Source organism: Canis lupus, chromosome 35 (genome assembly GCF_048164855.1).
Source record: "Canis lupus baileyi chromosome 35, mCanLup2.hap1, whole genome shotgun sequence".
Classification (NCBI taxonomy): Eukaryota; Metazoa; Chordata; class Mammalia; order Carnivora; family Canidae; genus Canis; species Canis lupus.
Window position 1 is genome coordinate 6,828,006 of NC_132872.1, and position 13,166 is coordinate 6,841,171.

General features: G+C 37.4%; 1 protein-coding gene across 6 annotated transcripts in view; it reads right to left on the bottom strand.

Moving 5' to 3' along the window:
• STXBP5L (syntaxin binding protein 5L) overlaps positions 1 to 13,166 on the bottom strand; it is a 385,708-nt gene that overhangs the window by 143,714 nt on the left and 228,828 nt on the right. For all 6 annotated transcript variants that reach the window (XM_072812552.1, XM_072812550.1, XM_072812551.1 and 3 more), the window contains 2 exons: positions 5,006 to 5,153; positions 4,109 to 4,176 (listed from right to left, as the gene is read on the bottom strand). In XM_072812552.1, coding sequence (XP_072668653.1) covers positions 4,109 to 4,176; positions 5,006 to 5,153 — 216 coding nt within the window. The remainder of the gene's footprint in view (positions 1 to 4,108; positions 4,177 to 5,005; positions 5,154 to 13,166) is intronic.

Sequence of the window (13,166 nt, forward strand, 5' to 3'; positions counted from 1 at the left end):
TGGATGTCTAGTTTTCCCAATTTGTTGAAGAGAGTATCTTTTTCCTATTTTATATTCATTTTTTCCTTCATTGAAGATTAATTGACCAAATAATTGTGGGTTTATTTCTGTTTTAAAAAAATTTTTTTTGTCATTGTTGCTCTATCCCATTGCTCTATGTATCTATTTTTTATGCCAGTACCATACTGTATTAGTTAGTACCACTTTATAATGTGACTTGAAATCTAGAGTTGTGACACTTCGTTTGTTTTTGTTTTTTCTTTTTTGTTGTTGTTGTTTTTGTTTTTCAAGATTCCTTTGGGTATTTGAGGTCTTTTGTGGTTCCACACAAATTTTAGGATTGTTTTTACTAGCTCTATGAAAAATGATGTTATTTTGATAGAGATTGCATTAAATCTGTAAATTGCTTTGGGTAGTATAGATGTTTTAATAATAATTGCTCTTTCAATCCATGAGCATGGAATGTCCTTCCATTTCTTTGTGCCATCCTGAATCTCTCATCAGTGTTTTACACTTTTCAGGATATAGGTCTTTCACCTCTTTTGTTGTTTTTGATGCAGTGATATATGGGATTGTTTTCTTAACTTCACTTTCTGCTGCTTCATCATTAGTATTTAGGAATGCAAAAATTTCTGTACTTTGATGTTGTACCCTGGGACTTTACTGAATTTATTTATCAGTTCTAATAGTTCTTGGGTTTTCTCTGTATAGTATCATGGCACCTACTAATAGTGAGTTTTATTTCTTCCTTGCCAATATGGAAAATGCCTTTTATTTCTTGATGTTGCTTAATTGCTATGGCTAGGACTTCCAATACTATATTGAATAAAAGTGGTCAGAGTGGACATCCTTGTTTTGTTCCTGATCTTAGGGGAAAAGCTTTCAGTTTTTTACCATTATAATGTCAGGAATGGATTTTTCATATAAGGCCTTTATTATGTTGAAGTTTGTTCTCTCTAGACCTACTTTGGGGATTTTTATTGTGAATGGATGCTGTACTTTGTCAAATGTTTTGCATCTACTGAAATGTTCACATGATTTTAATCCTCTCTCTTATTGATGTAGTTTTATATAATTTTTTTAAAGTGCCTTTATCTTCTAAATTCCTTTTTTTATCTTCTAAATTCTAAACCTGAATTTAAAGTTATTTATATAGTACCACTATATTGTTACAGGATTTTTTGTCTATATATTTTCTTATACTTTCATTTTGCTGTCTAACATTCATTCATTTTGACTTGAAGGACTCCCTTTAGCAGTTCTAGTAAGGCAGGTGTATTGGTGATAAAGATTCTCAGCTTTTAGCTCGGAAGGTCTTTATTTCTTTTATTTTTGAAGTAGTTTTCCAGATACAGTATTCAAACCTGCCTTTTTTTTTGTTCTTGCATTTTGAATATATCAACCTGCTCCCTTCAATCTCAGAGTGTTTCTGCTGAGAAATCTACTGAATCTTGTGGGAGTTTCCATATACATGATGAATAGCTTTTCTGTTGCTGCTTTCAAGATTATTTCTTTGTGTTTGCCCATTTGATTATGATCTATCTCAATGTAGGCCTCTTTAGGTTCACCTTCATTGGAGTATTTGGGGGTTCTTGAATGTGTATGTTCATTTACTTAGATTTGGGAAGTTTTCAGTCATAATAAAATTTTTCAATTCAGTACTTTCCTCCAAAATATCTTTTTAGTTCTTTTTTGTAGTAGTTCTTTATTAATATTCTCATTTTATTCATTTATCATTTTCCTGGTTTTATTTAGTTGTCTATCTTTGTACTCTTAGAGTGCATTGAGCTTCTTTAAGACAGTTCTTCTGAACTGTCAGGTAATTCACATATATCAATTTCTTTGGGATCAGCTTTTGGAGGTGTTTTTTGTTCCTTGATTGGGCCATATTTTACTATTTCTTTGTGTTTCTTGTTATTTTGAATTTAGCATTAGAGCTACCTTTTATGAATGGATTTTGTATAGGAGAAGACCTTCACCAATCAGTCCAGGTAGAGATCCTGGGGACTTCTCAAACTTTTAATGAGGATGTGTCTTCTTTGGGTTTGTGTGTATAATTTCCTAATTAGAGAGGTTTCTGGTTTCTTTATCTTGATGGCTTGCAGTCTTTTGCTCCCTTTACTGTCTGCTGGCAGCACTGCAATTTTTTTTGGTGCTTCAACAAACCACTGAACTCTTTTATTCTCTGCCTCCAGGCATCTATGTTTCATCAGTACTCTAGATTCTGTCTTGCCTGAATTAGTCATTTAGGGATTCCCGCCAGAAAAGGAGGAACACTGAATGTATATTCCACTTCTCTACTTTCTTCCTGAACGTGAGCTGTAATAATTTGGAGGAAGAGCAGACACAGTTGAGATGAAATGAAATGGCTGTGGCTATTCTAGGCTTTCATCCTGGCTGGGGTACTATGATTTCCTAACTAATTTCTGGAATTTTCATTAAGTGGTTGTTGTTGTTGTTGTTTTTTAACATATCTTGTTGTTACATCTAGGCTATTTATTCTAACATCTTATTGATGTCACTCTCCATTGATTATTTTATGGAGTATTTTCCTATTGTTTCTCTCCTATCTGTTATATTTGAAGTATATTGTAAATAGCATATAGTTAGATCATGTTTTTAATCCACTATGCCAATTTGTGCATTTGAAGTGGTATATTTAGACCATTTATATTTAATGGAATCATAGATATGTTAGGGCTTCAGTCTGTCTGGTTTGGGTTTTTTTCCCACTCTTTTCCCCTGACTTCCTATAGGTTATTTCAATTATTTAATGCATGCATTTTATGTGCCAATAATGTCTTTTAGTGTATCTTTTCACATATTTTTAATGGTTTTTAAAACATTAAAAATATGTGAACATATTAAACATATTATGTTTAAATTAATTTAACATAATTTAATTAATGTTAGTGTGAACATTAAACATATTAAAACATTAAAACTTTTTAAAACATTATATATTTATAACTTGTCACTGTCTTCTGGTATCATACTACCATTTTGAGGTAAGTGTAAAAACCTGCTCCCTTTACTTTACTTTATCCTCTCCCATTTGTAATTGCCTTAAATATTTCCTCTAGGATATTTTTGTTAGGTATACAATTCTGGATTACCAATTGTTTTATTTCAGCACTTCAAACAGATCAGATTTTCTCCTGGCTTCCATGGTTTTTGATGAGAAATCCACTGTCATCCAATTGGTTTTGCACTATCAGTAAAGCATCATTTCTCTCTTGTTGACTATGATGTATCTTGTAGATTACTTGTTCATTCAGCATCTGGAATCTATAGGATCATGTTTATTGCCAAATTTGGGGAGTTTTCAGCTATTATTCCTCATGTAATTTTTCAGTCTGTTCTTTCTTCTTTGCATCCTCACTGGACTTGCAGTGGCCCAAGAAGAGGAAAGTGTGTGGCTCCGCATACCACTGGGCAGTGGTTGATTATGGTTGCCCACATGACCTCCTCTAACACCACAGGTGATGGGTTTCATTACCACCCAGAAGGGTTAAAAAGTTCCCTATTCAGGTCTTGCTCAATGTCAGAAACTGATGCTCCCTCTGCTGGAGTGGGTTGTTGTAGGGCATAGTTTTTTTTCTGGTGGTTAGAGAGATTAATTTCTAACAATTTTCTGTCTTGAGAGGTTGCCCCTTACTTCATCATTTGGCTAGAGAGTGCTACTTTTGTTGGGCTTTTTTATTGTTTTGTCTGTGCCCATTGGCAGTTGCCAGCTTCCTCAGCTCCAATTCTGGGATATATGAAGCAAAAAGAAAACCCAGAACATTCACCACCATGTCATTTCTTGAGTGTTGGGGGCTCTAAACACCTTCACTTCTCTCCATCTTTTCCAGTCATCTTATGTTTGTTTAATATATAATACCCAGGGCTTTGGGTAGTACTATAGGAAAAAGTATATTATGTATCTAGTAAACAGAGGCCCTTATAATCTTTTAAATGTCATCTATATCTGTTGTTATGTCTCTATTTTCATTCCTAATATTAGAGCATGAAGTCAGTTGCTATAGGAAGTAGTGCTATTTCTGGTATTGTCTAGAACATCTTTTTGCTGATGAATTGATAAAGTCACAAATCACATCCCACTTACCCAGTAATAATAATTTCTGGATATGTTTGTGTTCCAAGGTTCCACGCTCCTCCACTGATGGGCCACTCCTAAATAGATTATCCGGGAAGAATTTATGAGTTTTATTTTTAAAATTTAAATGGCATAAAATTTTTAAATAAAAACATTTTAAAATACAGAAAAAGATTCACTTTACAAAGAAATAGCTGTATATTAGCAAAGGATGAAGTGTATGCTATCTTTTAATTCTTTAATTGAACAATCCCAAATGTACAATTCCATCTCATTAAAATATAAATTTTTATATAAATGATAATATATATTCAAAGTATTTAAAAAGTATTTTAATCATACAGATACAGTGTTGCTACATTTGCAACATAGCCTGTGTGCTACCAAACTATCATAGTTCTGTTAACACAGAATACTATGTAAATTGTACCCCCAGAGTTGCCCATTCCAACAGCCTTGTGCAAATACAAATCATAGTCTATTACTGTTTTAAGTATTTGAATCCTGTAATTAAATACAAAAAAATGAAATTAATTTAGAAAGTTATTTAATAAATGACTTTGTTAATTATGCCTTGTTAACCACTGAATAAGAAATCATTAACTGAAGAGTTGACTCTTGAATTTTGTAAACCATACTCCTTGTTCTAAAATAATTAAAAACTACACTCGTTTATATACTTAGTATATAAATATGTATGAGAAATAAGTATATCTCATTACATAAGCATATAATAAGTATATAAGAAATTTATATTCTTGTAGATTTAAGGCTATATAGTATTTAGAAAATTTAAATTCCACAAGTTATGTCTTTTATGGAGACCAGCTTATGAACTCAAAAGAATTTAGTTCAAGTCTTCTTATAGGGAAGGTCAGAAAAGAACAGGAAATTTGTTACTTTTACCTTATTACTGTATCCTTGTTTTTTATGCTTGACTCCTATAGAGTAGAGTACTAGAATCAGATCTGGTGGGCAATCAGCAAAGTATGCTGTGCATGTAACTGGTGATTCATGAATGTCCATGGGATACGGATTTTCAAAGATTGGAAAACTAACAGATGAAGACAATATATTAGTATATTTTTTAAAGAGAAAAAAATGAAATAACTTTTATAACAAATCCTAACATCTTCTAAGTATTATACATTTCACTTAATTATAAAATAAGGATCACATGAACAAGAATGGTCTTTTAAGAATATTTATCTATAAAGCAGAATATGAATACTAGTAGAATTTTACTTGAATAAATTCATTGTCTTTTCTGTAATTCTAAAATTCCACAGTGACGCCACTTTGCTAATATGGAGAGAATGAATTATATCAAATTGAAAATGTATTCATTAAACTGACTTCATCAATGTATTAAAGCATGTCAGGTATTTTATCTATGTACAATTTCATGTAAATATTTACATAATAGAAATGTTAAAATATCTTAATAATTTTGACATGTGTTTCCTAGTGAGGTAATACACAGGCAAGTATTTGTGATTTTTTGGTAGGTGTAATTGAAAGATGAGTTTGCTGTGTGTGTGTATGATTACATATGTTTAAGATAATTTCCAATGTAAACTTAACTAGAGAACATAGTGGGAATACAGACTTATGGATGCAGTAAATTTCATATCCTCAGGCTCACTATAATATTTAAAATGAGTATCAGTATAGAACCACATTAAGAATTCTTATAGTCATAATATATTGTGCACTTCTTAGGTACCAGATGTAACAGGTACTGTAGTAGAGGGCATTGAGTATTAGTCTACGCTGCATATGTTCTAGATCCATATGTTCATGTTACTTCTTAATAAGGTCTTTTTCCCCTGAGGGTTTAAGGTCTAGTAAAATAATTTTCCCCTAATTATTAGGAACTTACTTAAAACTTAGTCCAATCTCTGGAGAGTATGATGTGTGTGTGTGTATTGGCAAGGATTTTCTTACTTGCCTTCCATTTGAAATGCTGCAGATTTATATTTCAGATAAGAATAGTAGTGTGTGTGTGTGTGTGTGTATATAATAGCAGTATATACAAAATCAGGTGAAAAGGAGCACATTATATTTAATAAATGATATATCTGATAGTATCCAAAATAAATTATGCAACACCCCAAAAATTAATAGTCCAATTAAAAAATGGGCTGAAGATCTGAAGACATTTTTTTCCAAAGAAAGCATACAGATGGCCAAGAGGCACATGAAAAGATGTTTGACATCATTCATTATCAGGGTAACACAAATCAAAGCTACAATGACCTATCACTTGTCAGATTGGCTAAAATCAACAACAAAAGAAACAATAGGTGTTGGCGAGGATGCAGAGAAAGGGGAACAAGCTTCTTACCACTGTTAGTGGGAATGCAAACTGGTACAGCTATTTGAGAAAATAGTATGGAGGTTCCTCAAAAAGTTAGAATTATCCAATGATCCAACAATTGCACTGCTAGGTATTTATTTCAAGAATATAAAAATACTAATTCAAAGAGACACATGAACCCCAGTACTTAGAGTAGCATTATCTACAATAGCCTAACTATGGAAGCAGCCTAAATGTCCATTGACCGAGGAACGGACAAAGATGATATGATATAGTATATACACGATGGAATATTAATCAGTAATAAAAAGAATGAAATCTTCCCATTTGCAATGACATGGATAGAATAATGCTAAGAGACATAAGTCAGTCAGATAAAGACAAATACCATCTGATTTCACTCAAATGTAAGAATTTGAGCATAGGTAAAGAAAGAGAGGCAAACTAAGAAACAGACGGTTAACTATCAAGAACAAACCAATAGTTATCAAAGGGGAGGTGGGTGAAGGAATGGATTAAATAGATGATGGAAATAAAGGAGTTCACTTGTGATGAACAATGAGCATTGTATGGAAGTGTTAAATCACTATATTGTACACCTGAAACTAATATTACACTATATTTTAACTAACTGGAATTTAAATAAAAACTTTAAAGTACTACCTGGACCCAGAAATAAATGTAATTAAATTAGAGAGATAGCACATAGGTTAAAATATATGGATCAAAGGTTCTCTATTTCAGGGTAAAAATCAAACATTTCTGGGCACCTGGGTGGCTCAGTGGTTGAGCGTCACCTTTGGCTCATGCCTTTTTTTTTTTTTTTTTCCACTATGAAAATGGTGGCGTCTGTACAGCATGTGACATCCAGACAGGAAAAAGAGCGAGGGCACACAGAGACATGGCTATCAGAGAACAGGTTGTGAGCGAATAAAGAGTTCACACAGCTTCCACGCGCTTTACCAGGTATCAGCTCAAGGCCACCTCCTCCTCTACCTCCTCCTCGAACTCCCCCTCCTCCTTGGCCGTAGCATCCTGGTACTGCTGGTACTTGGACACCAGAGTGTCCAAGAGTCCCAGGATCAAGTGCCGCATCCAGCTTTCTGCATGGAGCCTGCTTCTCCTCCCTCTTCCTATGTCTCTGCCTCTCTCTCTGTATGTCTCTCATGAGTAATAAATAAAATCTTTAAAAAAATCTAACATTTCTGAGATTGATGAATTAGAAGTAAAATAAATTAATCACCTTAATGACTGCATCTACAACTAGGGATTTGATAACAGCAAGAGGTTACAATGGTAGACTTTTGACAAGGTAAACAATATCATGAAAATGGGGAAAATTAGTGTATTGGCAAAGAAAAAGATAGCTAAGTAAAAAATAACTAATAATGTATTATAAGAATTTAGATAGGGAGATGTAAGCAAAGACATAAATCCAAGGAATCAAGAAGAAGAAAAACTTGTAAGCCCTAATGCATGGTTTCATATAAACAATTAAATGGAAAAAAGGGGGGAAGGGAAGAAGAGTTTAATCTGAAAAGGAGTACAAAATTGCAATATAATAACATGAAACATGGTTAGGAACTATTTGAAAGGAAAGAGAATATGTTAAATTTCTTGTAATAGACAATGAAATAGGAATGTCACATAGATTTTAAAACATGGTGTTGCCAAAGGTGAAATGTTAAATAAAAAGCAAAATGTCAATTCAAATACTTAAGTAATAATGAAAACCATAAGAATAAATGTATATACTGAAAACAGTGAGTATTAAAGGTATAGAGGGTCTTGAAAGCTATTAGCCAATTAGATGGCCCTAATCCTATATCCCTTTCAAAAAACTGAAATATTATATACTATAAATGAGCATAAAGAAGAACTTTGGCTCTGACATTTTTTGGTATAGATTTGTTTATTTGAGAGCGAGCATGGTGAGGAGGTGCAGAGGGAAGAGAATCTCCAATAGAAGCCCCGCTGAGTGAAGAGCCCAATGGAGCCCAATCCCACAACCTTGAAATCATGACCTGAGCTGAAATCAAGAGTCGGACATTTAATCAACTAGGCCACCCAGGTTCCCTGTCCCTAACATTTTTAAATGACACAGAAAGTAGCACTCAGGCTGTAAGTTATGCAACAAAAATTTACTAAGAACCTACTCCATATGCAGAAAAAGCTCCTCCTCCATGATACCTACAGTCTAGTAGAGAATCTTTAAAGCAGTAATAAACAAATAGAAAATTTTATCTGTTTCAGAGTTATGAAGGAGAGGAGCAAGGGAAATATGAGAGTCTGTAACGGTATTTGAAAAAAATTACATAGGTAATGAAACATTTTAATGAGGAAATGATATCTGAGTTGAGTTTCTTACAGAAAAGATGTTAATGAGAAGAAAAAGGAAGGGAAAATCAATAATATAGAGGTGACAGAATGTACAAAACTTCTGCATAGAATGATGGAAAAATCAGAAACAGAGTAGGGGGATCCTGAGCTCACTTTGTCCCATGGACATACCAAGATAACAACTACATCTGTGCAACTAACTCTGAAAATGATCTAATAAAGACTGACAGAATAGACTTTCCATAGTTAATTGTAGAGAAGAGGCCATACTGAAGAAGAGGGGCAGAGATATGTTGAGAACCAAACCCCTGGTAATACTAAACACAAATGAAAGGGATACCAAAAGCATGGGGAAGGAAGATTAGATCCCATAGAAGACATCCCAGGCACTGGGGTTCCACTCTGGGAAGAAGAATCTCCATTTACACAGGGCTTTAAGAACCAGTGGAGCTTAACTCAGGAAAGCCAGAGGGAGATAGGAAACTGAATCTCTGCCCTTAAAGATCCTGCATAATAACCCCAAAAGAGACACAGCATAGAAGCAGTAGTTTGAAATTTTACTAATCTCAGAATGTGCATGGAGAGGCAGAGATCTTCAGGGTTTTCTCCAAGAACAAATGTTAGTGGATGTCTTTTTTCTTCCCATCCCCCAGCCTAGATAGCTGGACACTTGCAAACCAGCCCTAACACTCTCCACCTATCTTACTAGCACTGTGTGCCATACCCCATCCAACCCACCTGCCTCTGCAGACATCCCTACAAAGCAGCTCCTACCAATTACATCCTGCAATCTTCCCTGGTAGGGATCAGTGCCACTCTAAAATGACTCCTGCCCTGGAGAGAGGAAGAGATAACTCCACACAGCAGCATACCTACAATTCCAGCAACTAAGGCTTTTAGCAGCTATGCAGAGAGAGAAAGAGATAAAGAGTGCCCTACTTGGTCAGTATGCCCACAGTGATAGTAAAGAGGCTGACTGCAAATACCTAATCTAGTTCCTGGCCCCACCCATCAATAAAAGCCTGTGTGGATCAAACATAGAGAAAGCCCTGCTATTGGCTGTGCCTCTGCAGAGGTTAATTGTAGACAGCTAGCCTTACTGCTGCCCCACCCAGCTACAAGCCCACAGAGACTGTAGGCCTCTCAGCAGCACAGGGACCAAACCCTATCCAGTGCACCCAAAACAGGCAAAGTGGATCATTGCAGCTTACTGGGCTGAGGGAAGATGCTGCTCAGCCATAAACTAGGGTGCACACAGCCCCTAGAGATTACACCCAAGGAGTACCTAGCTCTAGTGACTAGGGGTAATATCACTAAAGGGCACCACAGGACTACTTCTTCTATCCAAGGCTGCTATTTTCAAGACCAGGTGATATAACTGACCTTCCTAACAGAGTAAAACAAGCATAGAGTTAGACAAAATGAGAACAAAATGAAAGAACAGAATCACAGCAAAAGACCTAAGCAAAGCAAAGAGATAAAGCAGTATGCCTGATAAAAATGCAAAGTAATGGTTATAAAGGTACTCACTGGACTTCAGAAGAGAATGGATGAATTTAGTGAGAACTTCAATAAAGAGATAGAAAATATAAAACAGATCAAGGCAGAGATGAAATATTCAATAACCAAAATAAAAACACACAAGAGGGAATAAACAGCATACTAGGGTAGGCAGAAGAATGGACAAGCAATCTGGAAGACAGGATATTGGAAAGCAAGCAACCAATCAAGAATAATAAAAAATGAGAATAGGTTAAGGGAACTCAGTGACATCATCAAGAGTATTAACATCATATTATAGGGATCCCAAAAGAAAAGAGAAGGAGGCATTACAACTTATTTGAAGAAATAATAGCTAAAAACTTTCCTAATCTGGGGAAGGAAACAGACATCTAGATACAGGAATCACAGAGAGCCCCTAACAATATTCAACCAAAAATGTCCACACCAAGATATGTAACAATTAAAATGGCAAAAAGTAATGATAGTATTTTAAAAGCAGCAAAAGGGGAAAAAAGTTACATAAAGGTAAATCCAATAGGCTATCAGCTGATTTTTCAGCAGAAATTTTTTAGACCAGAAGAGAGTGGCATGATATAGTAAAAAAACATGCAACCAAAATACTCTATCCAGTTAAATTACCATTCAGAACAGGAGAGTAAAAAGTTTCCCAAACAAAAGTTAAAAGAGGTCATTACCACTAAACCAGCCTTATAATAAATGTTAAAGGGAATTCTTTGAGTGGAAAGAAAAGTCCATAACTAGAAGAAGATTATGAAAGGGAGAAAGTTCATGGATGAAAGTAAACGTTTGGGAGGAGCAAGATGGCGGAAGAGTAGGGTCTCCAAATCACCTGTCTCCACCAAACTACCTAGAAAACCTTCAAATTATCCTGAAAATCTATGAATTCGGCCTGAGATTTAAAGAGAGACCAGCTGGAATGCGACAGTGAGAAGAGTTCGCGCTTCTATCAAGGTAGGAAGACGGGGAAAAAGAAGTAAAGAAACAAAGGCCTCCAAGGGGGAGGGGCCCCGCGAGGAGCCGGGCTGAGGCCGGGGCGAGTGTCCCCAGGACAGGAGAGCCCCGTCCCGGAGGAGCAGGAGCTGCACCGACCTTCCCGGGCGGAAAGGGGCTCGCAGGGAGTTGGAGCAGGACCCAGGAGGGCGGGGATGCCCTCGGGCTCCCGGGGACAGTAACAGCAACTGCGCGCCCAGGAGAGTGCGCCGAGCTCCCTAAGGGCTGCAGCGCGCACGGCAGGACCCGGCGGGACCCGGAGCAGCTGAAGGGGCTCGGGCGGCGGCTCCGCGGAGGGGGCTGCGCGGCCCCGGGAGCAGCTCGGAGGGGCTCGGGCAGAGGAAGAGGCTCCGTGCGGAGGGGGCTGCGCGGTTCCAGGAGCAGCTCGGAGGGGCTCGGGCGGCGGCTCCGCGGAGGGGGCTGCGCGGCCCGGGAGCACAGGGCGCCGGGACACAGCCCAGGATCCCGCCTCCCCCGGGACAGGCAGAGGCCGGGAGGGCCCAGGACAGCGAGGACGCTCCTGCCCCAGCTGAGCAGATCAGCGGCCCCGCCCCGGAGCCTCCAGGCCCTGCAGACGGAGTTCCTGCCGGAGCTGAATCCAGGTTTCCAGAGCTGCCCCGCCACTGGGGCTGTTCCTCCTGCGGCCTCACGGGGTAAACAACCCCCACTGAGCCCTGCACCAGGCAGGGGCACAGCAGCTCCCCCAACTGCTAACACCTGAAAATCAGCACAACAGGCCCCTCCCCCAGAACACCAGCTAGACTGACAACTTCCAGGAGAAGCCAAGGGACTTAAAGTACACAGAATCAGAAGATACTCCCCCGTGGTTCTTTTTTTGTTTGTTTGTTTTTGTTTTTGTTTTTGTTTTTGTTTTGTTTTGCTTTTTGATTTGTTTCCTTCCCCCACCCCCTTTTTTTTCTCCTTTCTTTTTCTTTCTCTTTTTCTTCTTTTTTTTTTTCTTTTTCTTCCCTTTTTTTTTCTCTTTCTCTTTTCTTTCCTTCTTTCTCTCCTCTCTTTTTCTCTTTTTCCCAATACAACTTGCTTTTGGCCACTCTGCACTGAGCAAAATGACTAGAAGGAAAACATCACCTCAAAAGAAAGAATCAGAAATAGTCCTCTCTCCCACAGAGTTACAAAATCTGGATTACAATTCAATGTCAGAAAGCCAATTCAGAAGCACTATTATACAGCTACTGGTGGCTCTAGAAAAAAGTATAAAGGACTCAAGAGACTTCATGACTGCAGAATTTAGAGCTAATCAGGCAGAAATTAAAAATCAATTGAATGAGATGCAATCCAAACTAGAAGTCCTAACGACGAGGGTTAACGAGGTGGAAGAACGAGTGAGTGACCTAGAAGACAAGTTGATAGCAAAGAGGGAAACTGAGGAAAAAAGAGACAAACAATTAAAAGACCATGAAGATAGATTAAGGGAAATAAACGACAGCCTGAGGAAGAAAAACCTACGTTTAATTGGGGTTCCCGAGGGCACCGAAAGGGACAGAGGGCCAGAATATGTATTTGAACAAATTCTAGCTGAAAACTTTCCTAATCTGGGAAGGGAAACAGGCATTCAGATCCAGGAAATAGAGAGATCCCCCCCTAAAATCAATAAAAACCGTTCAACACCTCGACATTTAATTGTGAAGCTTGCAAATTCCAAAGATAAGGAGAAGATCCTTAAAGCAGCAAGAGACAAGAAATCCCTGACTTTTATGGGGAGGAGTATTAGGGTAACAGCAGACCTCTCCACAGAGACCTGGCAGGCCAGAAAGGGCTGGCAGGATATATTCAGGGTCCTAAATGAGAAGAACATGCAACCAAGAATACTTTATCCAGCAAGGCTCTCATTCAAAATGGAAGGAGAGATAAAGAGCTTCCAAGACAGGCAGC